The sequence below is a fragment of the Triticum urartu genome, chromosome 2 (assembly GCF_003073215.2).
Source record: "Triticum urartu cultivar G1812 chromosome 2, Tu2.1, whole genome shotgun sequence".
Classification (NCBI taxonomy): Eukaryota; Viridiplantae; Streptophyta; class Magnoliopsida; order Poales; family Poaceae; genus Triticum; species Triticum urartu.
In genome coordinates, this window is record NC_053023.1 from 372,744,257 (window position 1) to 372,765,791 (window position 21,535).

At 41.2% G+C, this 21,535-nt stretch overlaps 1 protein-coding gene across 1 annotated transcript; it reads right to left on the reverse strand.

The window, feature by feature from the left end:
* Window positions 1-18,068: 18,068 nt before the first annotated feature.
* LOC125541560 (tyrosine N-monooxygenase-like) lies at window positions 18,069-19,770 on the reverse strand. Its single transcript, XM_048704936.1, has 2 exons — window positions 18,841-19,770; window positions 18,069-18,698 (listed from the first exon to the last, which is right to left on the reverse strand). The coding sequence occupies exons 1-2, from the start codon at window positions 19,768-19,770 to the stop codon at window positions 18,069-18,071; spliced, it is 1,560 nt and encodes a 519-aa protein (XP_048560893.1).
* Window positions 19,771-21,535: the final 1,765 nt, after the last annotated feature.

Sequence of the window (21,535 nt, forward strand, 5' to 3'; positions counted from 1 at the left end):
AAGACCTCGGTGAAGCTCCTTACATATTGAGCATCAAGATCTATAGAGATAGATCAAGACGCTTGATAAGTTTTTCAATGAGTACATACCTTGACAAGATTTTGAAGTAGTTCAAAATAGAACAGTCAAAGAAAGAGTTCTTGCCTGTGTTACAAGGTGTGAAATTGAGTAAGACTCAAAGCCCGACCAAGGCAGAAGATAGAAAGAGAATGAAAGTCATTCCCTATGCCTCAGCCATAGGTTCTATAAAGTATGCCATGCTGTGTACCAGATCTATTGTATACCATACACTATGTTAAGAGAGGGAGTACAATAGTGATCTAGGAGTAGATCAATGGACAGCGGTCAAAATTATCCTTACTGGAATAAGGATATGTTTCTCGATTACGGAGGTGACAAAAGGTTCGTCGTAAAGGGTTACGTCGATGCAAGTTTTGACACTAATCTAGATGAATCTAAGTCTCAATCTAGATACATATTAAAAGTGGGAGCAATTAGCTAGAGTAGCTCCGTGCAGAGCATTGTTGACATAAATATTTGGAAAATACTTACGGATCTGAATATAACAGACCCGGTGACTAAAATTATCTCACAAGCAAAACATGATCACACCTTAGTACTCTTTGGGTGTTAATCACATAGCGATGTGAACTAGATTACTGACTCTAGTAAACCCTTTGGGTGTTGGTCACATGACGATGTGAACTATGGGTGTTAATCACATGATGATGTGAACTATCGATGTTAATCACATGGTGATGTGATCTAGATTATTGACTCTAGTGCAAGTGGGAGACTGAAGGAAATATGCCCTAGAGGCAATAATAAAGTTATTATTTATTTCCTTATATCATGATAAATGTTTATTATTCATGCTAGAATTGTATTAACCGGAAACATAATACATGTGTGAATACATAGACAAACAGAGTGTCACTAGTATGCCTCTACTTGACTAGCTCGTTAATCAAAGATGGTTATGTTTCCTAACCATGAACAAAGAGTTGTTATTTGATTAACGAGGTCACATCATTAGATGAATGATCTGATTGACATGACCCATTCCATTGTTGGGGAACGTAGCAGAAATTCAAAATTTTCCTACGTGTCACCAAGATCTATCTATGGAGAAACCAGCAACGAGGGGAAGGAGAGTGCATCTATATACCCTTGTAGATCGCTATGCGGAAGCATTCAAGAGAACGGGGTTGAAGGAGTCGTACTCGTCGTGATCCAAATCACCGGAGATCCTAGTGCCGAACGGACGGCACCTCCGCGTTCAACACACGTACAGCCCGGTGACGTCTCCCATGCCTTGATCCGGCAAGGAGAGAGGGAGAGGTTGAGGAAGACTCCATCCAGCAGCAGCACAACGGCGTGGTGGTGGTGGAGGAGTGTGGCCATCCTGCAGGGCTTCGCCAAGCACCACGGGATATGAGGAGAAAGAGAGGGAGGGCTGCACCAACGAGAGAGATCAAATCGCGTATCTTGGGCAGCCCCTAGGCCTCACTATATATAGGGGAGAGGGAGGAGGGTGCGCCCCCTCTAGGGTTCCCACCCCTAGAGGTGGCGGCCAGCCTAGATCCCATCTAAGGGGGGCGGCCAAGGGGGAGGGGCAGAGGGAGGCGCACCAGGATGGGCCTTAGGGCCCATCTGCCCTAGGGTTTGCCCCCTCTCCTCTCCCTTGCGCCTTGGGCCCTTGCGGGGGGGCGCACCAGCCCACCTGGGGCTGGTCCCCTTCCACACTTGGCCCATGAAGCCCTCTGGGGCTGGTGGCCCCACTTGGTGGACCCCCGGGACCCTCCCGGTGGTCCCGGTACGTTACCGATAAACCCCGAAACTTTTCCAGTGACCAAAACAGGACTTCCCATATATAAATCTTTACCTCCGGAACTCCTCGTGACGTCCGGGATCTCATCTGGGACTCCGAACAGCATTCGGTAACCACATACAAACTTCCTTTATAACCCTAGCGTCATCGAACCTTAAGTGTGTAGACCCTACGGGTTCGGCAGACATGCAGACATGACCGAGACGTTCTCCGGTCAATAACCAACAGCGGGATCTGGATACCCATGTTGGCTCCCACATGTTCCACGATGATCTCATCGGATGAACCACGATGTCAAGGACTTAATCAATCCCGTATACAATTCCCTTTGTCTATCGGTACGATACTTGCCCGAGACTCGATCGTCGGTATCCCGATACCTTGTTCAATCTCGTTACCAGCAGGTCTCTTTACTCGTTCCGTAACACATCATCCCGTGATCAACTCCTTGGTCACATTGTGCACATTATGATGATGTCCTACCGAGTGGGCCCAGAGATACCTCTCCGTCACACGGAGTGACAAATCCCAGTCTCGATTCGTGCCAACCCAACAGACACTTTCGGAGATACCCGTAGTGTACCTTTATAGCCACCCAGTTACGTTGTGACGTCTGGCACACCCAAAGCACTCCTACGGTATCCGGGAGTTGCACAATCTCATGGTCTAAGGAAATGATACTTGACATTAGAAAAGCTTTAATATACGAACTACACGATCTAGTGCTATGCTTAGGATTGGGTCTTGTCCATCACATCATTCTCCTAATGATGTGATCCCGTTATCAACGACATCCAATGTCCATGGTCAGGAAACCGTAACCATCTATTGATCAACGAGCTAGTCAACTAGAGGCTTACTAGGGACATTGTGTTGTCTATGTATCCACACATGTATCTGAGTTTCCTATCAATACAATTCTAGCATGGATAATAAACGATTATCATGAACAAGGAAATATAATAATAATCAATTTATTATTGCCTCTAGGGCATATTTCCAACATCCATTAGCTTAGCACCCGATCGTTTAGTATGTTGCTATTGCTTTCTTCATGACTTATACATGTTCCTATGACTATGAGATTATGCAACTCCCGTTTGTCGGAGGAACACTTTGTGTGCTACCAAACGTCACAACGTAACTGGGTGATTATAAAGGAGCTCTACAAGTGTCTCCATAGGTAGATGTTGGGTTGGCGTATTTCGAGATTAGGATTTGTCACTCCGATTGTCGGAGAGGTATCTCTGGGCCCTCTCGGTAATGCACATCACATAAGCCTTGCAAGCATTGCAACTAATGAGTTGGTTGCGGGATGATGTATTACAGAACGAGTAAAGAGACTTGCCGGTAACGAGATTGAACTAGGTATTGGATACCGACGATCGAATCTCGAGAACGAGTAAAGAGACTTGCCGGTAACGAGATTGAACTAGGTATTGGATACCGACGATCGAATCTCGGGCAAGTAACATACCGATGACAAAGGGAACAACGTGTGTTGTTATGCGGTCTGACCGATAAAGATCTTCGTAGAATATGTAGGAGCCAATATGGGCATCCAGGTCCCGCTATTGGTTATTGACCGGAGACGTGTCTCGGTCATGTCTACATTGTTCTCGAACCGTAGGGTCCGCACGCTTAACGTTACGATGACAGTTATTATGAGTTTATGCATTTTGATGTACCGAAGTTAGTTCGGAGTCTCGGATGTGATCACGGACATGACGAGGAGTCTCGAAATGGTCGAGACATAAAGATTGATATATTGGAAGCCATGTTTGGATATCGGAAGTGTTCCGGGTGAAATCGGGATGTTACCGGAGTACCGGGAGGTTACCGGAACCCCCCGGAAGCTAGATGGGCCTTAGTGGGCTTTAGTGGAAAGGTGAAAGGGGCAGCCCAAGGTGGGCTGTGCGCCTCCCCCCTCCCCTGGTCCTATTAGGACAAGGAGAGGTGGCCGGCCCCCTCTCTCTCTCTCTCTCTCCCCCTTCGGGAATCCTATTCCAACTAGGATTGGGGGGGGGGGAGTCCTACTCCCGGTAGGAGTAGGACTCCTCCTGTGCCACCATAGGGACGGCCGAACCCCTCCCCCTTGGATCCTTTATATACAGGGGCAGGGGGCACCTCTAGACACACAAGTTGATCCTTGAGATCGTTCCTTAGCCGTGTGCGGTGCCCCCTGCCACCATATTCCACCTCGATCATATTGTAGCGGTGCTTAGGCGAAGCCCTGCGACGGTAGAACATCAAGATCGTCACCACGCCGACGGAACTCTTCCCCGACGCTTTGCTGGATCGGAGCCCGGGGATCGTCATCGAGCTGTACGTGTGCTAAGAACTCGGAGGTGCCGAAGTAACGGTGCTTGGATCGGTCGGATCGGGAAGACGTACGATTACTTCCTCTACGTTGCGTCAACGCTTCCGCAGTCGGTCTGCGTGGGTACGTAGACAACACTCTCCCCTCTCGTTGCTATGCATCACCATGATCTTGCGTGTGCGTAGGAATTTTTTTGAAATTACTGCGTTCCCCAACAGACATGCCATCTATAAGGACAACAAACAACATTCACAAAAAAATCTTGTACATAGATATTCTGTTTGTTACTTATACATACTATTAGAGTACTTGCGGCATATTGCTATGCGTCAGATGATTTTTTGATATTATGTAATGGATTGTTCTTGATGTACTTTTCTCATATTGCTTTATTGAAGTATGACTGAGAAGGCGGTGTGGGATGATGCCCATCTGAAGAAACTCATTGACATATTGAGAGAAGAGGTTGAAAAAGGGAATAGGCCCTTAGGTTATTTAAATAAGAAGGGTTGGGCAAACGTTTTGGGGAAATGGGAAGCAAGAACGGGAAAGAAGTATCCCAAGTATAAATTCAAGAACAAGTGGGATGCCATAAAAAATGAGTACACTTGGTTCATGGAGTTGAAAAATGAAGCAACTGGGCTTGGATGGGATGATGCAAAGAGAACCATTGATTGCTCTTAAGAATGGTGGGATGAACATATCAAGGTAGGACTAGCCATTTTGGTTTTTATTTGGCATGGTTCTATATGACTGCGGTATCTCACTTGTACATTAAAATCCATTTCAGAGATGCCAAGAGAGTACAGGAAAGAAATGCAATCATATGAAGTTCAAAAAACCGGGACCAAAGCACCTTGAAGATTTACACGTCATATTTGACAAAGTACATGTTACTAGGGCTAGTGCTTCTTGTGCTGGAGATATATCTTCTGATGAATCAAGTGATGATAATGGAGTTCCTTTGGAGAAACCCAATGATATTGCTGAAATGAAGGAGGCATCTTCGACGAAACCAAAACCAAGCAAGAAGCGCAAGCAACCTTCTAATGCAAATGAGGAGAAGGAAGAGAAGAGTCCATTCTTACGATTGTACAAGCAGACATGCGAGAAAATAGAAAGTGGAGTGGAGCAGATAACTTCAAGTGTTGAAGCATCATCCGCTCCTCCAACAAATCATGTCCCTACCATTTCAGAAGTCATGAAGATGGTCAAAGAATGTGGTGTGAAGGAAAAACTGCTCTCATGCACACAACCCTCACTCTTATAGTGAAACCCGAGTTTAGGGAAATCTTCAATGTTCTTGAAACAAAAGAAGGGAGGTTTGATTTTTTGGAGAGGGAGCATGAGAAGGAGATGTTGAAGCACGTGTAGTGAATCATGTTCGTTTTTTGGAGACCTATATTTGCTTTTGTTGTGGACCAAATTTGGTTATGTTGTGGACCATATTTGCTTTCGTTGTGGATGTATTTGCTTTTGTGTGGACCATATTTGCTTATGTTGATTTATCGTACTTATGTTGTGAGAAATATTTGCTTGTGTCGGTAACCATATTTATGTTGTGAGAAATATTTGCTCGTGTTGGTAACCACATTTATGGTGTGAGAAATATTTGCTCGTGTTGGTAACCACATTTATGTTGTGAGAAATATTTGCTCGTGTTGTTAACCATATTTATGTTGTGAGAAATATTTGCTTGTGCTATTAACCATATTTATGTTGTGAGAAATATTTGCTCGTGTTGTTAACCATATTTATGTTGTGAGAAATATTTGCTCGTGTAGTTTGACCATATTTATGTTATGACCATGACTATTTTAATAGATTTATATTCTTATGTAGATGGATGAAAGGATGGAAGAAGTTGCCATAAAGGGACAAGAGGGAATGAAACTTCTAGCTGAACTTGCGAAGCAGGGTGCTATCATGGGAAACCTAGGTAACCTCTATGTTGAGCGATACTTGAAACATGCAGAGTGCCTCAGCAAACAGGACTCCAATGGTTCATGGAGTGTTACGGTCGACCTAGATATTTCTATAAAATGTTTCGAATGGGCACTAATGTTTTCATGGCACTTCATGATTTTCTTGTCTCTACATATGGGTTGACATCAACCACTAATGTTTCATCAATTGAGTCACTGGCCATGTTCTTATGGATTGTTGGAGGCCCTCAATCATTTGCTCAAGCCGAGAACCGTTTTGTACGGTCACTTTGGACAGTTCCTACTTTTAGCCATGAGCATGAAATTTTTTAAGGAAGAGCGTTTCTGGCCTCATTTCAAAGGTGCTATTGGTGCCATAGATGGATCACATGTGCCAGTTTCAGTGCCTGCAGTTGATGCGGTTAACCATAGATGCCGGCATGGTTTTACATCTCATAATGTGCTTGCAGTATGTGACTTTGACATGAGGTTTACCTTTGTGGTTGCGGGTTGGCCGGGCTGTGCACATGATACAAGGGTCTTGAATCACGCATTAGCACACTTCCCTTCATTTCCTATACCTCCCAAAGGTATAATGTACTAACAGATGTCGTCATTAATTATATTCTTATGTGCGATGCTAACTTTCTGTTCTTTTTCAGGGAAATACTACCTTGTGGACTCTGGGTATCCAAACCGAACGGGTTACCTTGCTCGTTTTAAGGGGAGTACATACCATTTGCCGGAATTTCGTCTTCGCCGTCACCGTCCACCTGAAGGGAAGTATGAGTTGTTTAACTCTTCACATTCATCCCATCGAAATATCGTTAAGCGTGCTTTTGGGGTACTCAAGCAAAAATGGCACATCTTGAAAGGGGTCCCATGTTTCTCACCTCGTACACAGAAGCATATCATCATTGCTTGCATGGCATTGCACAATTTCATTCGTGATATCATGTTGAGTGACAAAGTTTTTGATAAATGTGATGCCGATGATGAGTATGTACCTCCAGTGCTACGAAAGGAGGTGGCACCAACACAAGTGGATCCCGTTGAAGAAGAGGAGAACGAAGATACCATGAACAATATTCGTAGTAGGATAGCTGATGCTTGTCTTGCGATGGCAAGATAGGTTAGTTATGTCAATGAAGGTCATCATCATGTGAACCATATGTGTTTTGCATGTGCTCCATGTCTTCCATAATAATATTATGGCGTAACTATCTATTTGGATGTATGAAACATCAAAGCATATTCATTAAATTGCGTATGTGTTAGATATGAATCATTTTAATTCTCATAATTTTCCTTTGCAAAATGGTTGTTAAATTGCCTACCATATACGTATAACTACTCTACGGTCAACTAGTAAATTAACACATTTCACTATGACCTAAGGGGCATTACAGAACATTCACAGCCAAAACTACAGTTTCACAGATGTTTCAACCAAACGGCTTCCAGCTTTTCCACAGCAGAAAGTTCACAGCAGCTTTTTCACAGCTCACAGCTCACAGTAGCTTTTACAGAATCTGCAGCTCAACCAAACACAGCCTTAAATTCGGACAAATTGCACGGGTGCTTATTATCGCCCGTTCTTATTCCTATTACACAGCTCATCTACAGCGCCACACGAAAATAAAAAAGCTTGCCTACAGCATGGCGGTATTTCAACCAGCCTAATAACGCAGTTGCGCCCGGGTTTTTTCTTTAGTTTGTTCACTGCTTTGCATCGTTTATTGGGGTTTATTTGGGGGCTTTCATTTATCCTTTTATTATTTTTTTACTATGTTGTGTTTTCTCTTTCCGTTTCTATTTTGGATTTCACATGTTTTCTTCATGTATTTTTTCCTATTCATGTATAGTTTTTCCATACACATTGTATATTTTTTATATATCAGGAATGCATTTTATACATTTTTAATTTTTTTAAACGTTATTAACATTTCCTCCAATATATGTTTTGATTTCTACTTTTTTTCATACACATTGTACATCTTTTGTATACACTAAATCATTTTTCAAATATATGACCAAATTTTTTGAAATAATTGTTTTAACTATTTTTTGAAATAGGTGTTGAAAATTTTCAAATACATGTTGAAACTTTTTTGTATGATACTAATCATTTTTTATCACATTATGCAAACATTATGTTAAATGGAATAAATATTTTTTCAATCTCACAAAACTTTTGTTTCAAATGAATCATCATTTGTTTATGGTCAAAACCTTGTTTTAGTACACGGACCTTTTTTATATTGTATAATTTTTGTAAACTTTCCCGTAATTTTTTTAAAAATGGGAGAGTGTTTTGAAATCTCACATAGATTTGGTGAATGGTAAAAATATTTTCTCTAAGTTGAATGAACTTATTTTTTACACTGTGTTTACATTTTAAAAAATGTGCAATGAACACTTTTTAAAGAATTACTGATTTATTTTTTCGTAATGTATGCATTTAGTATTTAATTTTAAAAATATAAACAAAAGTGAAGAAAAAACAGTCGTGATATCAGTGTGGCGTTAGCATGACAAGACCACTTGCTAACTGGGCCAACCCACTACTTGTTCTCTGTAGGCGATACTGCCTTATGTCTCTCATATGGCGAGAAATAGACTTTCCCCAGAAATTTTATCGGATTTTGGAGGACATGTTGCTCTTACCCTATATATTGTTTATCTATCCTTGTGTTTGGGAATCACGTGAATTGAATAGGCCATAAAAACGGTTTATTATAATTTGTAGCTTCTTATTCTACTTCATGACTATAGTTATTGCACTGCCATTTTATTACAGAAAGATGTGTAGAAGAAGCACAAGCTGTTGTACTGGCGTACTGCTCCCAGCGCTAACATGAGGTGGTAGGGTTGGACCTTACGAATCTAAAGGTTACCCGTTTACTCTACTAGGAGGTGCACAACCTTTAGGGCACGCTTGGATCGTTATTTTGATATCCCATACCTCCGTATAATATGGAGCTTATTTTTTTTTCCCGAACCGAGCCAATTGGATTGCTGGATTATTTTCCTCCTCCATCGGCTTTGCCCTGGTAAATTTTATAAGTCGAGCGAGGACACAAGACAAAGATAATGAAGGCGACCAAGACTTTAGGATGAGCTAGCCGGCGGAAACTTGAGTCGACTGTCCTCCCCTACACCATTGACTCGCCACTGTAGTCTGGAGGCCACCGGCGCTTTGGATGGTGGAACATTTGGAGCTCCCCTCCAACTTTGTCGTGCTGAGGAGGCCGATCTAGAGTTCGACGACCACTACGGGACTTTTCTACGACCATGTGCCGCAGAGGCAATGCTTTGGGTCGCGCCCAATAAGATGTTATCTTGAGATCGATCTGCGATAGTGCAACATCAGTCTTGGACGTGATGGGCATTGTCTCCTCGTTGTTTGGGGGATGGCGGCGGATTATAGGGGAAAATATATTTAGTTGTATTTTACTGGTACAATAAGATACATGAGTAACCATTCATGTTTTATATTTCGAAGGCAATCCAAGTGGGGCTTTAACCTAACAATTTCCTACAGGTTCTAAGGTCCAACACCAAGGATGAACCAGATCGTATCACTTTAATTTCGACAGCCGGATAACCCCCGCCCTGCCCTAGTAACTAAACCTGTTGTAAAGGGGAATAAGATTTTTAAAATCTATTGCAACTTATCACCGTTTTACAAATCACTCATGTATGATGGATTTCAATCGATTTTTAATGCCGACTAATTCTAAGATAGAAGAATGATGCAAACTTCTCTAGCCCTTTCATGCCAATAAGAAAGTGAATAAACGTTTTACATGCAACTTTTTAAGCACAAAATATGTATTATTGAAAGCGTCAGTTTATTTTTCTCTTTATAGTTCAAAGTGTTCTTTTGCATGTCCTTTTTATGTAACATCCAAAATTTGCCATTTGGAATGTTTTAAAATTATAGCTAAGCATCTATTGCATTTTGATTGAAGTGTTGTGGCAGTTGAATTTTTAGAGGCAATTGGGTTACGGTATCAGTTTTGACTTCATTTCAAAATAGCATTTGATTATATTGCAAAAAGAATCCCTGACAAAATACTTTTGTCAAAAAGTATGAGAGGAGGTAGCATGACAACGAAAATTATAAGAAAATAATGTCAAAAGAAATGAAAGTCAAATAGTGTTTTATTTGGATTTTTCTAAAAAATAATTTTTACTTCGTTTTTATTTTGCCTCTTGAAAATAGTCCATGTTTTAGGATTTATTCTCCTGATCATTCCGAAATACAATATGTATATATATTATTTTTATTTTCTACTCTTTTTGTTTCTTTTATTTCTCTATTATTTCATCTAGAGAAAACCGAAGTAGCCTCCCCGTGGACCACCGAGCCCTGGGAGCCCCCTCCACCGTAGGATCTAAATCGCACGACCATAATAGAATGAATTTTTTTATTTAGGTCTGAACCATTTTCTCTAGAGCTCAGTCGTCCGCCCGCATCCGAAGTTCGGTCACTAGCCGCAGCCAATAGTGCTTTGTCACGTAGCCCATCAACCGACTCGTAGTTTTTTTTCCTTCCTGGTTTCTTTTTAGATTTCGGAATAGTTCCTATTTTTAGAAAATCCATATATTCTAGAGTTTTTAATATTTTTAGTGATTCTTTTTGCATTAGGTTAGAAATTTTATGAAGTTTCTGTAGAGGACAAGTTTGACTATTTTTAAAAGTTAGAAATCTGAATTTGCATGAATTTCATTCAAACACTTGATTACAAATATATTTTGTTTGAAAATAGAATTTAAGTTGATTCTTTTTGAAGTTTGTCCCAAAAATAGTAGTTTATTCAGTAGCACTCATGATTTTGTTTTTAATTTATTTTATAAATTTTCTTTTAGCAAAATAGTATTGTTTTAGTATTTTATATGATTAGTGCTATTTTCTTTCCTTTTAATTGTTTTAAATTATTTGCTTTAGTCCTTTTTTTGACAAGTTCTATTTAGTTTCTGTTATGTTAACCGTAGCCCAATTATATGTAGTAAAAAAATGCTTGTATTACTTTGTTTCTTTTATCTTTCTTGAAAACTAGTTTTGATCATTATGGGAGTTTTATAAATGATTTTACTATGATTCCTTTTGCATGGAAATTTTGAGTTGATTTTATTTCTGTTATGTAGTAAAAACTTTGTTTTTCTTTCTGTTAAAATTTATTAGTGCCAGAAAATTTGTTTGTAGCCTGTTTTACTTGTACTAAGACTTTGCATTGAGTTTTATTGTTTTCGTTGGCTTTGTTTTTAGGTTTCTTTGTGTGTATTCATTGACTGTTTTATTATTAGTTTTACTTACTGTTATAGTATTATTTTGTATGATGGTATGCTTATGTATGTCTTGTTTGTTTCGATAGAGTACCCGGAGTGCGAGGCTTGTTAGTACCATTCTGTAGAGTTTGAAGATCGTCACCAAGGCAAGTCATTTGATCGTGTATTTTATTACCTAGTATTTTTATTTCATTAGTTGATATCCTGCCCACCATGCATGCAAGTAGGTGAATTTGATTTTCTGTTCTTGAGTAGTATCATGTGGTAGGTTGAACCCAAACCCCCTTGTCACCAATGCATGAGAGCGTTGTAGTTATTTTGCTATGCTTAGTAGACGGGGGTGGTTGAGTGAATTACATGGGAATTGTGAGAGTTAAGTTGATGGCTACAACCCAAAGACTTCAAGATCTCAAGATGAACTTAAATGTCACTACTGGATTGAGGACAGATGGAAGGGCACCCTGGAGTACCTAGTGGTTGAGCCAGGGATGCATGGAGAAGCACCATGACATCTTGCGGAAAGCTTCACCGAGGCTCGAAGACACGGATGAATATACCTTGACCGGAAGCTTACATGTGCAGCCACAAGTCACTATGGGCTTTGGCTTGGTTGACCCTAGTTGTGACTTTGGACGGACTGTGCCAACAGATGTAGAAGAATAGTAGGAAATGGATGGGCAACGGCAGTGGCCCAGAGGAACTCTATGGAAGAATCGTTTGTCCCGTCCTCAAACATCTAGCAGTGCGAGGACACAAAAGGAGGGAACGATTCTTGTGGGTGAAGTGCAGAAGACTCTGCAGAGTGGAAAACTAAAAAATTTGCTTTTCACAAAAACTTAAACTTAGAGTCCCACAACCAAAATTGCTTATAGTGATAGCATTTTATTATTGTTTCCTCTCTATGACTTGCCGGCATATCCAAAATGCCGACCTACACGGCTGCGACATGTCATGTTGCAGAGGTTTGTTCCGACCAGGAGTGTGGCTACGATCTACGCTCGGTGATATGCCCTTGGAGTCGGATGGACTCGCTATCTTCTATGTCTTCTGCAGTAGTTTATCTCATGAGTTGGCCTTCGGCCGAATTTATTTTATTGTAAGAAAGACTCTATATGAGATTCGATGTAATAAAGCAGGTGTGATTGAACTTTGATATATACATTAATGTACTGTGTGTGCGATTGAACTTTCATATATACATTAATGTACTCTGTGCTACAGCCTGATCTTGGGACGGTACAGATACACAGAGACTTGACCATTTCGGGTGGGGTCGGTACATTTACTTCCGCATGTATTGTATATTTTGTTTTAACACTCATTAGTGATTGCACACCAGAATTGCGAGCCATTTTATTCTCCCATATAGTATGATCTTACTTTCTTTTTTTAATGAAAATTTAGTATTTGGCACATGATATATCACTGAAATAGCATGTTACTCTTAATGTATATGCATCTTGTGTCAGCAACCGTGTTGTGATTAGAGCTGGACCAGTCTTGTATTAAGCCTGGTCTTTGATTAAAAAAAGTTCAATGGGATGGGCGGCACTACAAGCCAGCTCAAGAGATAATCCACTTTTAGAACCTGCCACACTCGTGTCACTTGTGTTGTCCCATATGAACTGATACACACAGAACATCTAACCATAAAAACAGAAGCCCACAACTAGAGTGATGTGTCAACTGGTAACTATAACAATTAGTCTTTTTTGTGGAATAACTGTAATAATTAGTCAATGGTCCACTGAGGATTTTTTTGAATGTAACTAATTCTGATAAACTTGTTTAATGCTTCAAATCTAACCTTTAAGCACAAATTCCATAAAGAACAAACAAGTATTTATGTTTAATTTTTTTAGTTTAAATCACCGGGCACATAAAGAATTCAAATATTTTCTTACAAATAATTTTCTATAGTTAACAAGTTCAGGATTTGTGCTGCTCCTGTTGTAGGCACACACAACTGGTGTTCATGGTTAATCCACATCTAGTCTCGAGCAGCTCGTCTGAGTTATTATTTTAAATTTAGCTAGCTGCTAAAGGCTTGCTGAAACGACAGGTTTAGAATTTACATTGGCCTTATGTGGTTATAGATGACATCATATTGCTTCTTTGAGATGACGTCGCTCCTCTGTGCATTTGTTGGCTGCTAAAAGCAAGACATTTAAGCATTCAAGAGCAGCAGGTGAAATCATAAGGACAAGCAAGTTGGTCATTATTTTCCTAATAGTATTTTCTAGCTGAACATCCATTCATGAATGTCCCCTTAATCTCGAGTGTCGTCGAGTGCCTACTTTGCCGGGTATGGTGCCAAGTTTGTAATAAGAAATACTACTATAGAGTACAACGACGCACGCAACAAAGCTGTAAGTATATGTCCCAGTGCTCACCATAGAGCTATATTCTACAGATCAATCATATACAAAAGTTGGCACGATAGATCATCTCCACAAAATTTAGGAGAAAGAAACAAGCCAGCAAGTTTGTGCTACATATCGTGGGCCATATTTCTAGTTAATTATACTAGTACAAGAAGACGTACAACGTCAAAATTTAATCCATATGGTCCGAGCTGCCAGTTGCCTAGAATCAGAATATATGTTTTCCTACCTTGTGCTTCTCTTGTCTCCATGTTGCTTGCCTTCCCGTGCCTTGGGTGTCTCAGCTTTCTTCTAGATGTGTGCACCTACTAATAGAAAGATCTTGGCCACAAATACTCCACTTTTCATGATAGACATATATTCACCAATGATTGGTTGGGCTAAATACTACATTTATTTGCTCAGAAGAGGAAAGTTGGCTGTGCTCGTATGTAGTTTTTCCTAGGACCATTCCAACAAGATGCTCAGAGGTGGGTGGAGAAAAAGCTCAAAAGCCATAGTTCATGTGCTTTCAGAGGATGTAAATCAGTCTTCATCCTTTCGCTTTTCAAAGCCCTTGAAATAAATACTTAATTTTGTTTATCAGAAATTCACAGATTCTCGATCTCCTTGAAAGAAAATGTGTTCCATCAGAGGGGTGGGGGTAATTTTGCCGAGAACAATGTCCCTAGATTTGGCGGTAAATGGCAGGTGTGTGAGTTCCTTGTGTCATAAAAAGCTATGTACCCGCCACTATATCTGTTAGAGGATATAACGTTAATATATTTCCACAACACATTAGAAGTCAGATCTACCTATAACAAGAAGCACCATCATTTCTTGAGTTGAATTATGTACTTCCTCCATTTCTATTACCAGGTATCTTTTATGTGCATGGTGACCAAGACATTGTTGTGAGGATTATTTCACCTGGTTATAATGTTTATTAGAGCAGTAATTACCAGTAGCTAATTAATGATTCTTCAAGTTTAGATTAGGGATATGAAGTCATACTCTTTCGACAACAAATTGAAATTCTGATCTACCTATAACCTAACAACTGTCATTGCTAGAGTTGAATTCATATACCCCCTCTGTTTCTTTTATCAAGACTCTTATTTTGTGCATGGTTACCAATACATTTATTTGAGGATTATTTCCCCTGCTTACATGTTGCTTGCACTACTAACTAACGATAGCTAGTTAGAGTGAGGCATTTTGAAGCCTAGACACCATGAAGTTTTTTTTAAATCTCAAAATGTATACTTTAAATCTTTAAAATATCCAGTAATATTTTCTACATGTTTATATGGATATTTATATGAAGGGTATAAAGAATTACAATGAAGTACATTAACATGTGAGCTACATAAAAAATTAAAAAATTGTGCATTTTTATAGTGAATACTAGTATGTGTATTGTTCCCTATTTTTGAAATCACATATTTTTCTTTGTGTGTAGATCTCACCTTAATGTACATCATCATCAAACTTTACACATGTAGTATACATCCTTATGAAGGTGCACTATTGTTTTCAGAATTCTTTGAAACTTTAAAATGTTTTTTTTAAACTGAGATCCATGGAGCTTGAGCTCTATTTTGGACTTGCATAGCTAATTGACGAGTCTTACAGTTTCTGGGGAATAGACTAGAATCCACAAGAGGAAGAAGGAAAGATACCTAAAAATTCAAAAATTATCTCAGAAACAATACATTTAATAAAAAGGACTGGATGCATCATGTATGGATGGCCACTTATATTCCAAAAACATTAAAAAATGAGCAAAGGTGAAAATGAAGTAAAATAGAAACTGGGAAGGAATAATGAAAATAGGTGGAAATTATCTGGTGCGCTCAGTACGTCAACCTCCACTGGGCTCCCACGAGGACGACTATTACCTACTGGCTCAAATGAGAAATTTCCGTGTACTCTGGCCCCGTTCATATTTAGGTCAAAATAGTAATAAGCTCGCTCCGAAATACATCACATACTTTTTTGAAGGATCAGTCTTTGAACAAAAAATATTCTACTTTAGGCAAAAATTAATGTCCCATCAAGTAATAGTAATAAGCTAGCTACGAAGTATTTTATGTCAGTGAGTAATAATATGGTTAATTAATTTCCCATCAAGACTTGACATCTACGTATGTATCGACGAATATTATGTTTAAATGACACAAGCAGGAATGGATCTTCTTTTTGTAAACTATTCTCTCCGTTCAATAATATAACATGTTCTAAGTTTTTTCTGAATCAGCTGTATATAGAGACGTTCTAGTGTGTTTGCCACTCATTTAAGTCTGTATGTTGTCTATATTGAAATATCCAAAACATCTTATATATGTGAATGGATGGGCTACACAACAATAATATATACTGATATGTATCTGAAATTTAAATGCACTCAGTGATATGTTTTTTACCAGCAATTGCTTCTGGGGACATGGCTGGTTTGTAAAAATAAAACACTATTGTGGATTACAAGGACGCACACAAAACTGTAGCTATTTTTTTTCCACCGGTCGCTATTGAACTAAATTATACAGCTCATCATACACAAGTTGACAAGTTGGCACGATCGATCATCTCCGCAGAATCAAACAAGCAAGCACGTAATAAATTTTGTAGGCTATATTCTATTGAAATTTTGTACTATATGCATACGGTCGGGGTCAAAATTTATTCCATGTGGCCTGAGCTACCTGCTCGCTGCATGTTCATAGGAAGTGAGGAATTATGCAAGAGACTCTTTGACGACATGCCGTCAATACCTATCAGGTCATGTATATTTGTCTTTCTTGACGGCCTTCGCTGCATCATTTGTTAGAGAGACTCTCTGTAAGAGTCCGTATGCATGCATGTCTTGAAGTCCCAACTACTAAGTCACGATAAACTAGTCGAGAGAAATGGAGATAGGAAATCTAACGAATCACTAACTGCCAAATGAATGAATATACAACGTGTGCATGTCCTACTCATAGTCGCCGTGGTTAACTTACGGGTGCTTCTAGTTCTACCTGTCGTTGGTTCATGCCCCACGGCCTACAGTCTCATAATTTTTGCTTACTCCACATGAGCGTGCACTTTTGTTATATTATATAGATCCTGGACAATTTTTTGTCTACTTTACGGCTTGTCTGTGTGGATACCTGTGAGCATTAATGCATGGGTGTATTGCTATCTTATATCCCTATTTAGATTGGCTTTTAAACATTAATTTGTATAGTTGTATCTTTAACCGGACATGATTCCATGCTTATCTTATTTTTTCTTTTGACACACGGTTAAACTTAATAGGAATCCTGCTATTTTTGCATTTGTAGCTTATTTTCGAGCTTGACAAGAAAATATTTGTAAGCATTAACATATGCTTGCATTGATTTTTTTATATGCCTATTTGGATTACTGAATTTGTAAATAAGCATATTCCAATATTTGTATCTTAGTTGGACACGACTCCATGGTTAAAATGAATTGGAATTCTACCATCTGTCTCTAGAAGCAATCGTGTATGTGAATGTTATTCTTGCACCATATATATTGACGGTGCAAATATGATACTCCCTCTGTAAAGAAATATTAAGAGAGCTTAGATCACTATTTAGTGATCTAAACACACTTATATTTCTTTACAGAGAGAGTACGTGCAAGCGAAAGAAGAGAGCCAGAAGAGCACCATGTACAATACTGAAAGTGAAGTGTCGAAAAAGAATATGAAGGAATTTGAAACATTGAAGGAATACAAGATGTCATATGACAATGTGTTCTACCAGTATATGTGTGCCCTTCTTTGTTTCCACGACATTAAAAATGTGGAAATATAATTCTGTATTCATATTATACATATTAATGATACAAAACTATTTATCTTCCCTCCATACGTATTTCTTCACCAGTCTTCATCTTATTTTCTTGTAGATAATTGTATTTAGATACTAAGAGGTGAATAATTATAGGTTATTCCGCTGGTTGTCACATTGTAATAAACATTAGCTTTGTACATTTATGATGCGAAGGTGGTAGGCGACAAATAATTTTATAATTCCATGAACTGTTTGCAGAGTATCATAATGCTAAGTGCATACAATAGATTTAGTTCGACAATACAATAAAATAACAAATTTTGCTGCTTCTGCCCACACAAACAGTGCACACAGCCCAACAACACACATTACATTAGCATTGTCATTGCTTTATTTCTACAGACACACGTTGTTCCCTTTTGTTTTTTGAAGAACCGAGGAAGGCACGACCACTGAGGACATGGGATCTACAAAATTCTTATTAGGATATATATTCCTGATAATTGGTTAAAACATGCATTAACTCTATTAAATTTTCTCATAGAGATGTGCGGCCAGCCGTGGTTTAGCTTGCAGAATCAGGGGTTCAGCTAAGGCAAGGGCGCCGGTATTGCTTTCTTGGAGACTGATTCTGTCAACTCCAGGGGGCTTCGTCCAGGTGAATCCCTGCAACATCCTCGCAAACAACATCACTGTGACTGAGGTACCAAGTGAAATTCCGGGACAACCCCTCCTCCCACTACTAAATGAAATAAAACGCAGTCCTGGTTCACTGAGGAGCACATTTGCGGTATTCAAATGCCTCTCGGGCTGAAAATCAAGTGGTTCGTTCCAGATCTTGGGGTTCCGACCGAGTCCCATCCGGCTTAAAATGACATGGCTATCCTTAGGGATGGTGTAGCCAGCGATAGTGGTGTCTACCATGGCGACATGGGGTGGGCTAAAAGCATGGTATGGGTGTATGCGGAAAGCCTCTCGGATGCATGACTTGAGATAGTTTAGTCGTGGAATGTCAGACTCCTGGACTAGTTTATCTTTACCGACAACGGCGTTGATTTCATCAGTTGCTTTTTTCATCACCTCTGGCTTGTTCACCATCTCAGCGAGCGCCCACTCGACAGCATTTGATGGGTTGTCGATTGTTGCATACATCATTTCCTACATCGATATAGGAAAAAAAAAAGGTCAGTTTTCTATCAAAAGAAAAATGGGGGATCAAATTCTTCTTGCACTTCACGAATGCATGCATGGTTGTTTGTTGGATTACTGAATAGTGATAGAGGTTGAAATGCGCACTAACCACTATCTGTGCCCGGATATCATCCACGGACAACAATGGTTGGCCATCTGCATCATCTAGATAAACCAGGACGTCCAGAAAGTCTCTGGCCTCTTTGCTTTCACCACCATTCCGAAGATTCGACCTTTCGATGATCCTCTTCTCAATGATGGGGTCATGAAACCGGTTGAGTATTCCCATGACATCATTGGAAACCTTCTCATGGCCCTCCAAATCAAGCCCTACGAGAGCTGGGAAGTAGTCGGACACGCAGAAGTTGTAGAGATAGTTGAGGAGCGTGAAGAGAGCGGCGACATGTGCCATCTCATCATGTCCGGGTCCGCTAGCTGACGAACCCGGCAGCTCGCTGCCAAAGTATCTCTTACCCAACACGAGCCTTCTTATCATGTTACCACAGAAATGTTGGGCAACATGTCGCACGTCGACTAGGCTGTTTGGACATGACATGCAGGTGTTGTTGATGTACGTCACGAGGTGGTCACACTCCTCCTGCCGGAGATGATGGAGTTTCTGCTCCATGGACGCGGTGAGGATCTCCGAGGTGAGGACGCGCCTCATCTTCTTCCACTGCACTCCATGTGGTGTCACGATGGTGCCCTTGTACCCGAAGCTGAACGAACCCGATGCAAAGGTTGCCGGACGGGAGGCCAGCACCTCATCCTTCTTCCGCAGCACCTCGCATGCTATCTCCGGGCATGTCACGGCGACGACATGAATGGCTCCGAGACGGAGGCACATGATGTCTGTGTCCATCTCCTGGAGCAGGCGATGGATCCACTGGAATACAGCCGGCTTGTTCCACATCATCTGGTGAATGTTGCCGATGAAGGGCAGCGTGGGAGGCCCGGGTGGGAGCTGGTGTTGCTCACTTTTGACGGACAGTAAAACTTTTCTATTTTTCAGTGCAAAAAACACAAGTACGGTGGCCATGGTAATGACCAGCGTAGCAAAAGTCGTAAGACTTGAGAATCCGTACATTGTTTGCGAACTCATTCTGCATGAGCTAGCTGTACGGATGCTATGAAGTAGGATATATAGATGGAAAGTTGTGCAATAGGATGTACTGAATAGATGTGCTGAGATTTGTGTTGGGAGACACTCTTGCTCTTGGTGCATCTAGCTCGTTTCAGAGGGTATTAATAGGACGATGTGCTAGCTAGGCTCCAACTGGCCCACGTACTAAAGAAAAATAAACAGATGTCTAAACATCGTAAGGAGCTAGCTCCTCTCCATATCTATACATATGTTATATGAATATTTATTTATTGATTGATTGATTGGAGACTCTTTCAGTACACCAGATTAACTCACATCATTCAACTTGTCGCCACGGTTGGATGTAAGCTAAATGGCTAAAATAAAATAAGGATGTGACTTAACTATTAAATTACCAAAACTAGAGACAAACATGCCACCATGTTCATCTCATCGTCTGTACAGGCTAAACTATCTTCCGAATTATCTCTCCTTAATTAATAATAAAGCACGGATTCAATCTTCGGGATCACCATAGCGACGTTTTTACACAAAGGTCCATGTATTTTCTGACAATTAAACCCGTAGTCCTAATGATCCTGAACCGATACGACCGATAGAAAAGAAAAAAAAAAGAACCCACCCGTGCGCACTACCCACAACCCTACCTCGCCATCTTCAACCTCCAGCGCAACGCCACTCCTACTACTCGACCGCGCGCCGCCGGTCCCCGCCCCGCCGCCGCGCACTGCCTACCCCGGCGGTGCTCATACCCCTACCCGTCCGTCCACACCTTCAGTTGCCCTTTTTTTTACTTGAAAAAAGAGACCCGGAGCATAGCAGAGATGGGGATCCACCGACAGATTAGCTTCGATTCAAAGATGCTGCCGCACGAGGAGGAGCAACCCGTGGCCGCTCCTTTTTCCACCACTGAGTTCTTACCATGGCACTATCACGGGCATACGCACGCAGCAACACATGCTGCTTCTCCCAGCCCCGGATCTGCTCCTCTCCGCCACCTGTGACCGCGGTCAACAATCCACGACGGCCACTCCCTGTCCCGTGCATCTCCTAACCCTAGGCGCACCCTCCCCGGAAACAGCCCTGACCTCGCCTGCATCATCTCCAGAGAGGCCAGCTCCATGCTTGGCGTCATGTGCTGCAGGTTCCGCCGCCCGCCCTCGACCGTTCACGACGCCGCTGGGACCGAGCGCCCGCCCGCGACCGTTGATGATGCCGCTGGGGCCGAGCACCCGCACACATCGTCGCCCCTCAAGGCCCTTCGCCGCCTCGGCTTCTCCCCCACCGCCCCTCGCCTTTGGTCCCGTTGCCACGCTTCGACCCCACCTCGACGCCATTGAGGCTACTGATGAGGAGGCCGTCTTGATGTACCTGGGGCCTTGAGATCCTTGCCGCCCCAACGATGGAACACCAGCACATCTGCTCCACGCATCCACCACGATCACACGTTCATCCGTGCAGTACTGCTTTCAATGTCTTGCGACGGTGATGTCCATCGCAAACGACGACAACAGCTGCTTCACTAGTAGAAAACAGGCTTTGGTTCAGGCCGGGTCAGCTCATTAGTCCCGATTCAGTCTAGAACCGGGACCAATGGAGGCATTGGTCCCGGTTCGTGAGCCCAGGGGGCCGGCCGGCCCATGTGGGCCATTGGTCCCGGTTCATCTGGACCTTTTGGTCTCGGTTGGTGGGATGAACC

Excerpts from the sequence above, each read along its gene's own strand:
- LOC125541560 (XM_048704936.1), bottom strand. The coding sequence starts at position 19,770 with ATGGCCACCGTACTTGTGTTTTTTGCACTGAAAAATAGAAAAGTTTTA. Across the intron at positions 18,699-18,840 it reads ATATCCGGGCACAGATAGTG|GAAATGATGTATGCAACAAT; the intron begins GTTAGTGCGCAT and ends ATATCGATGTAG.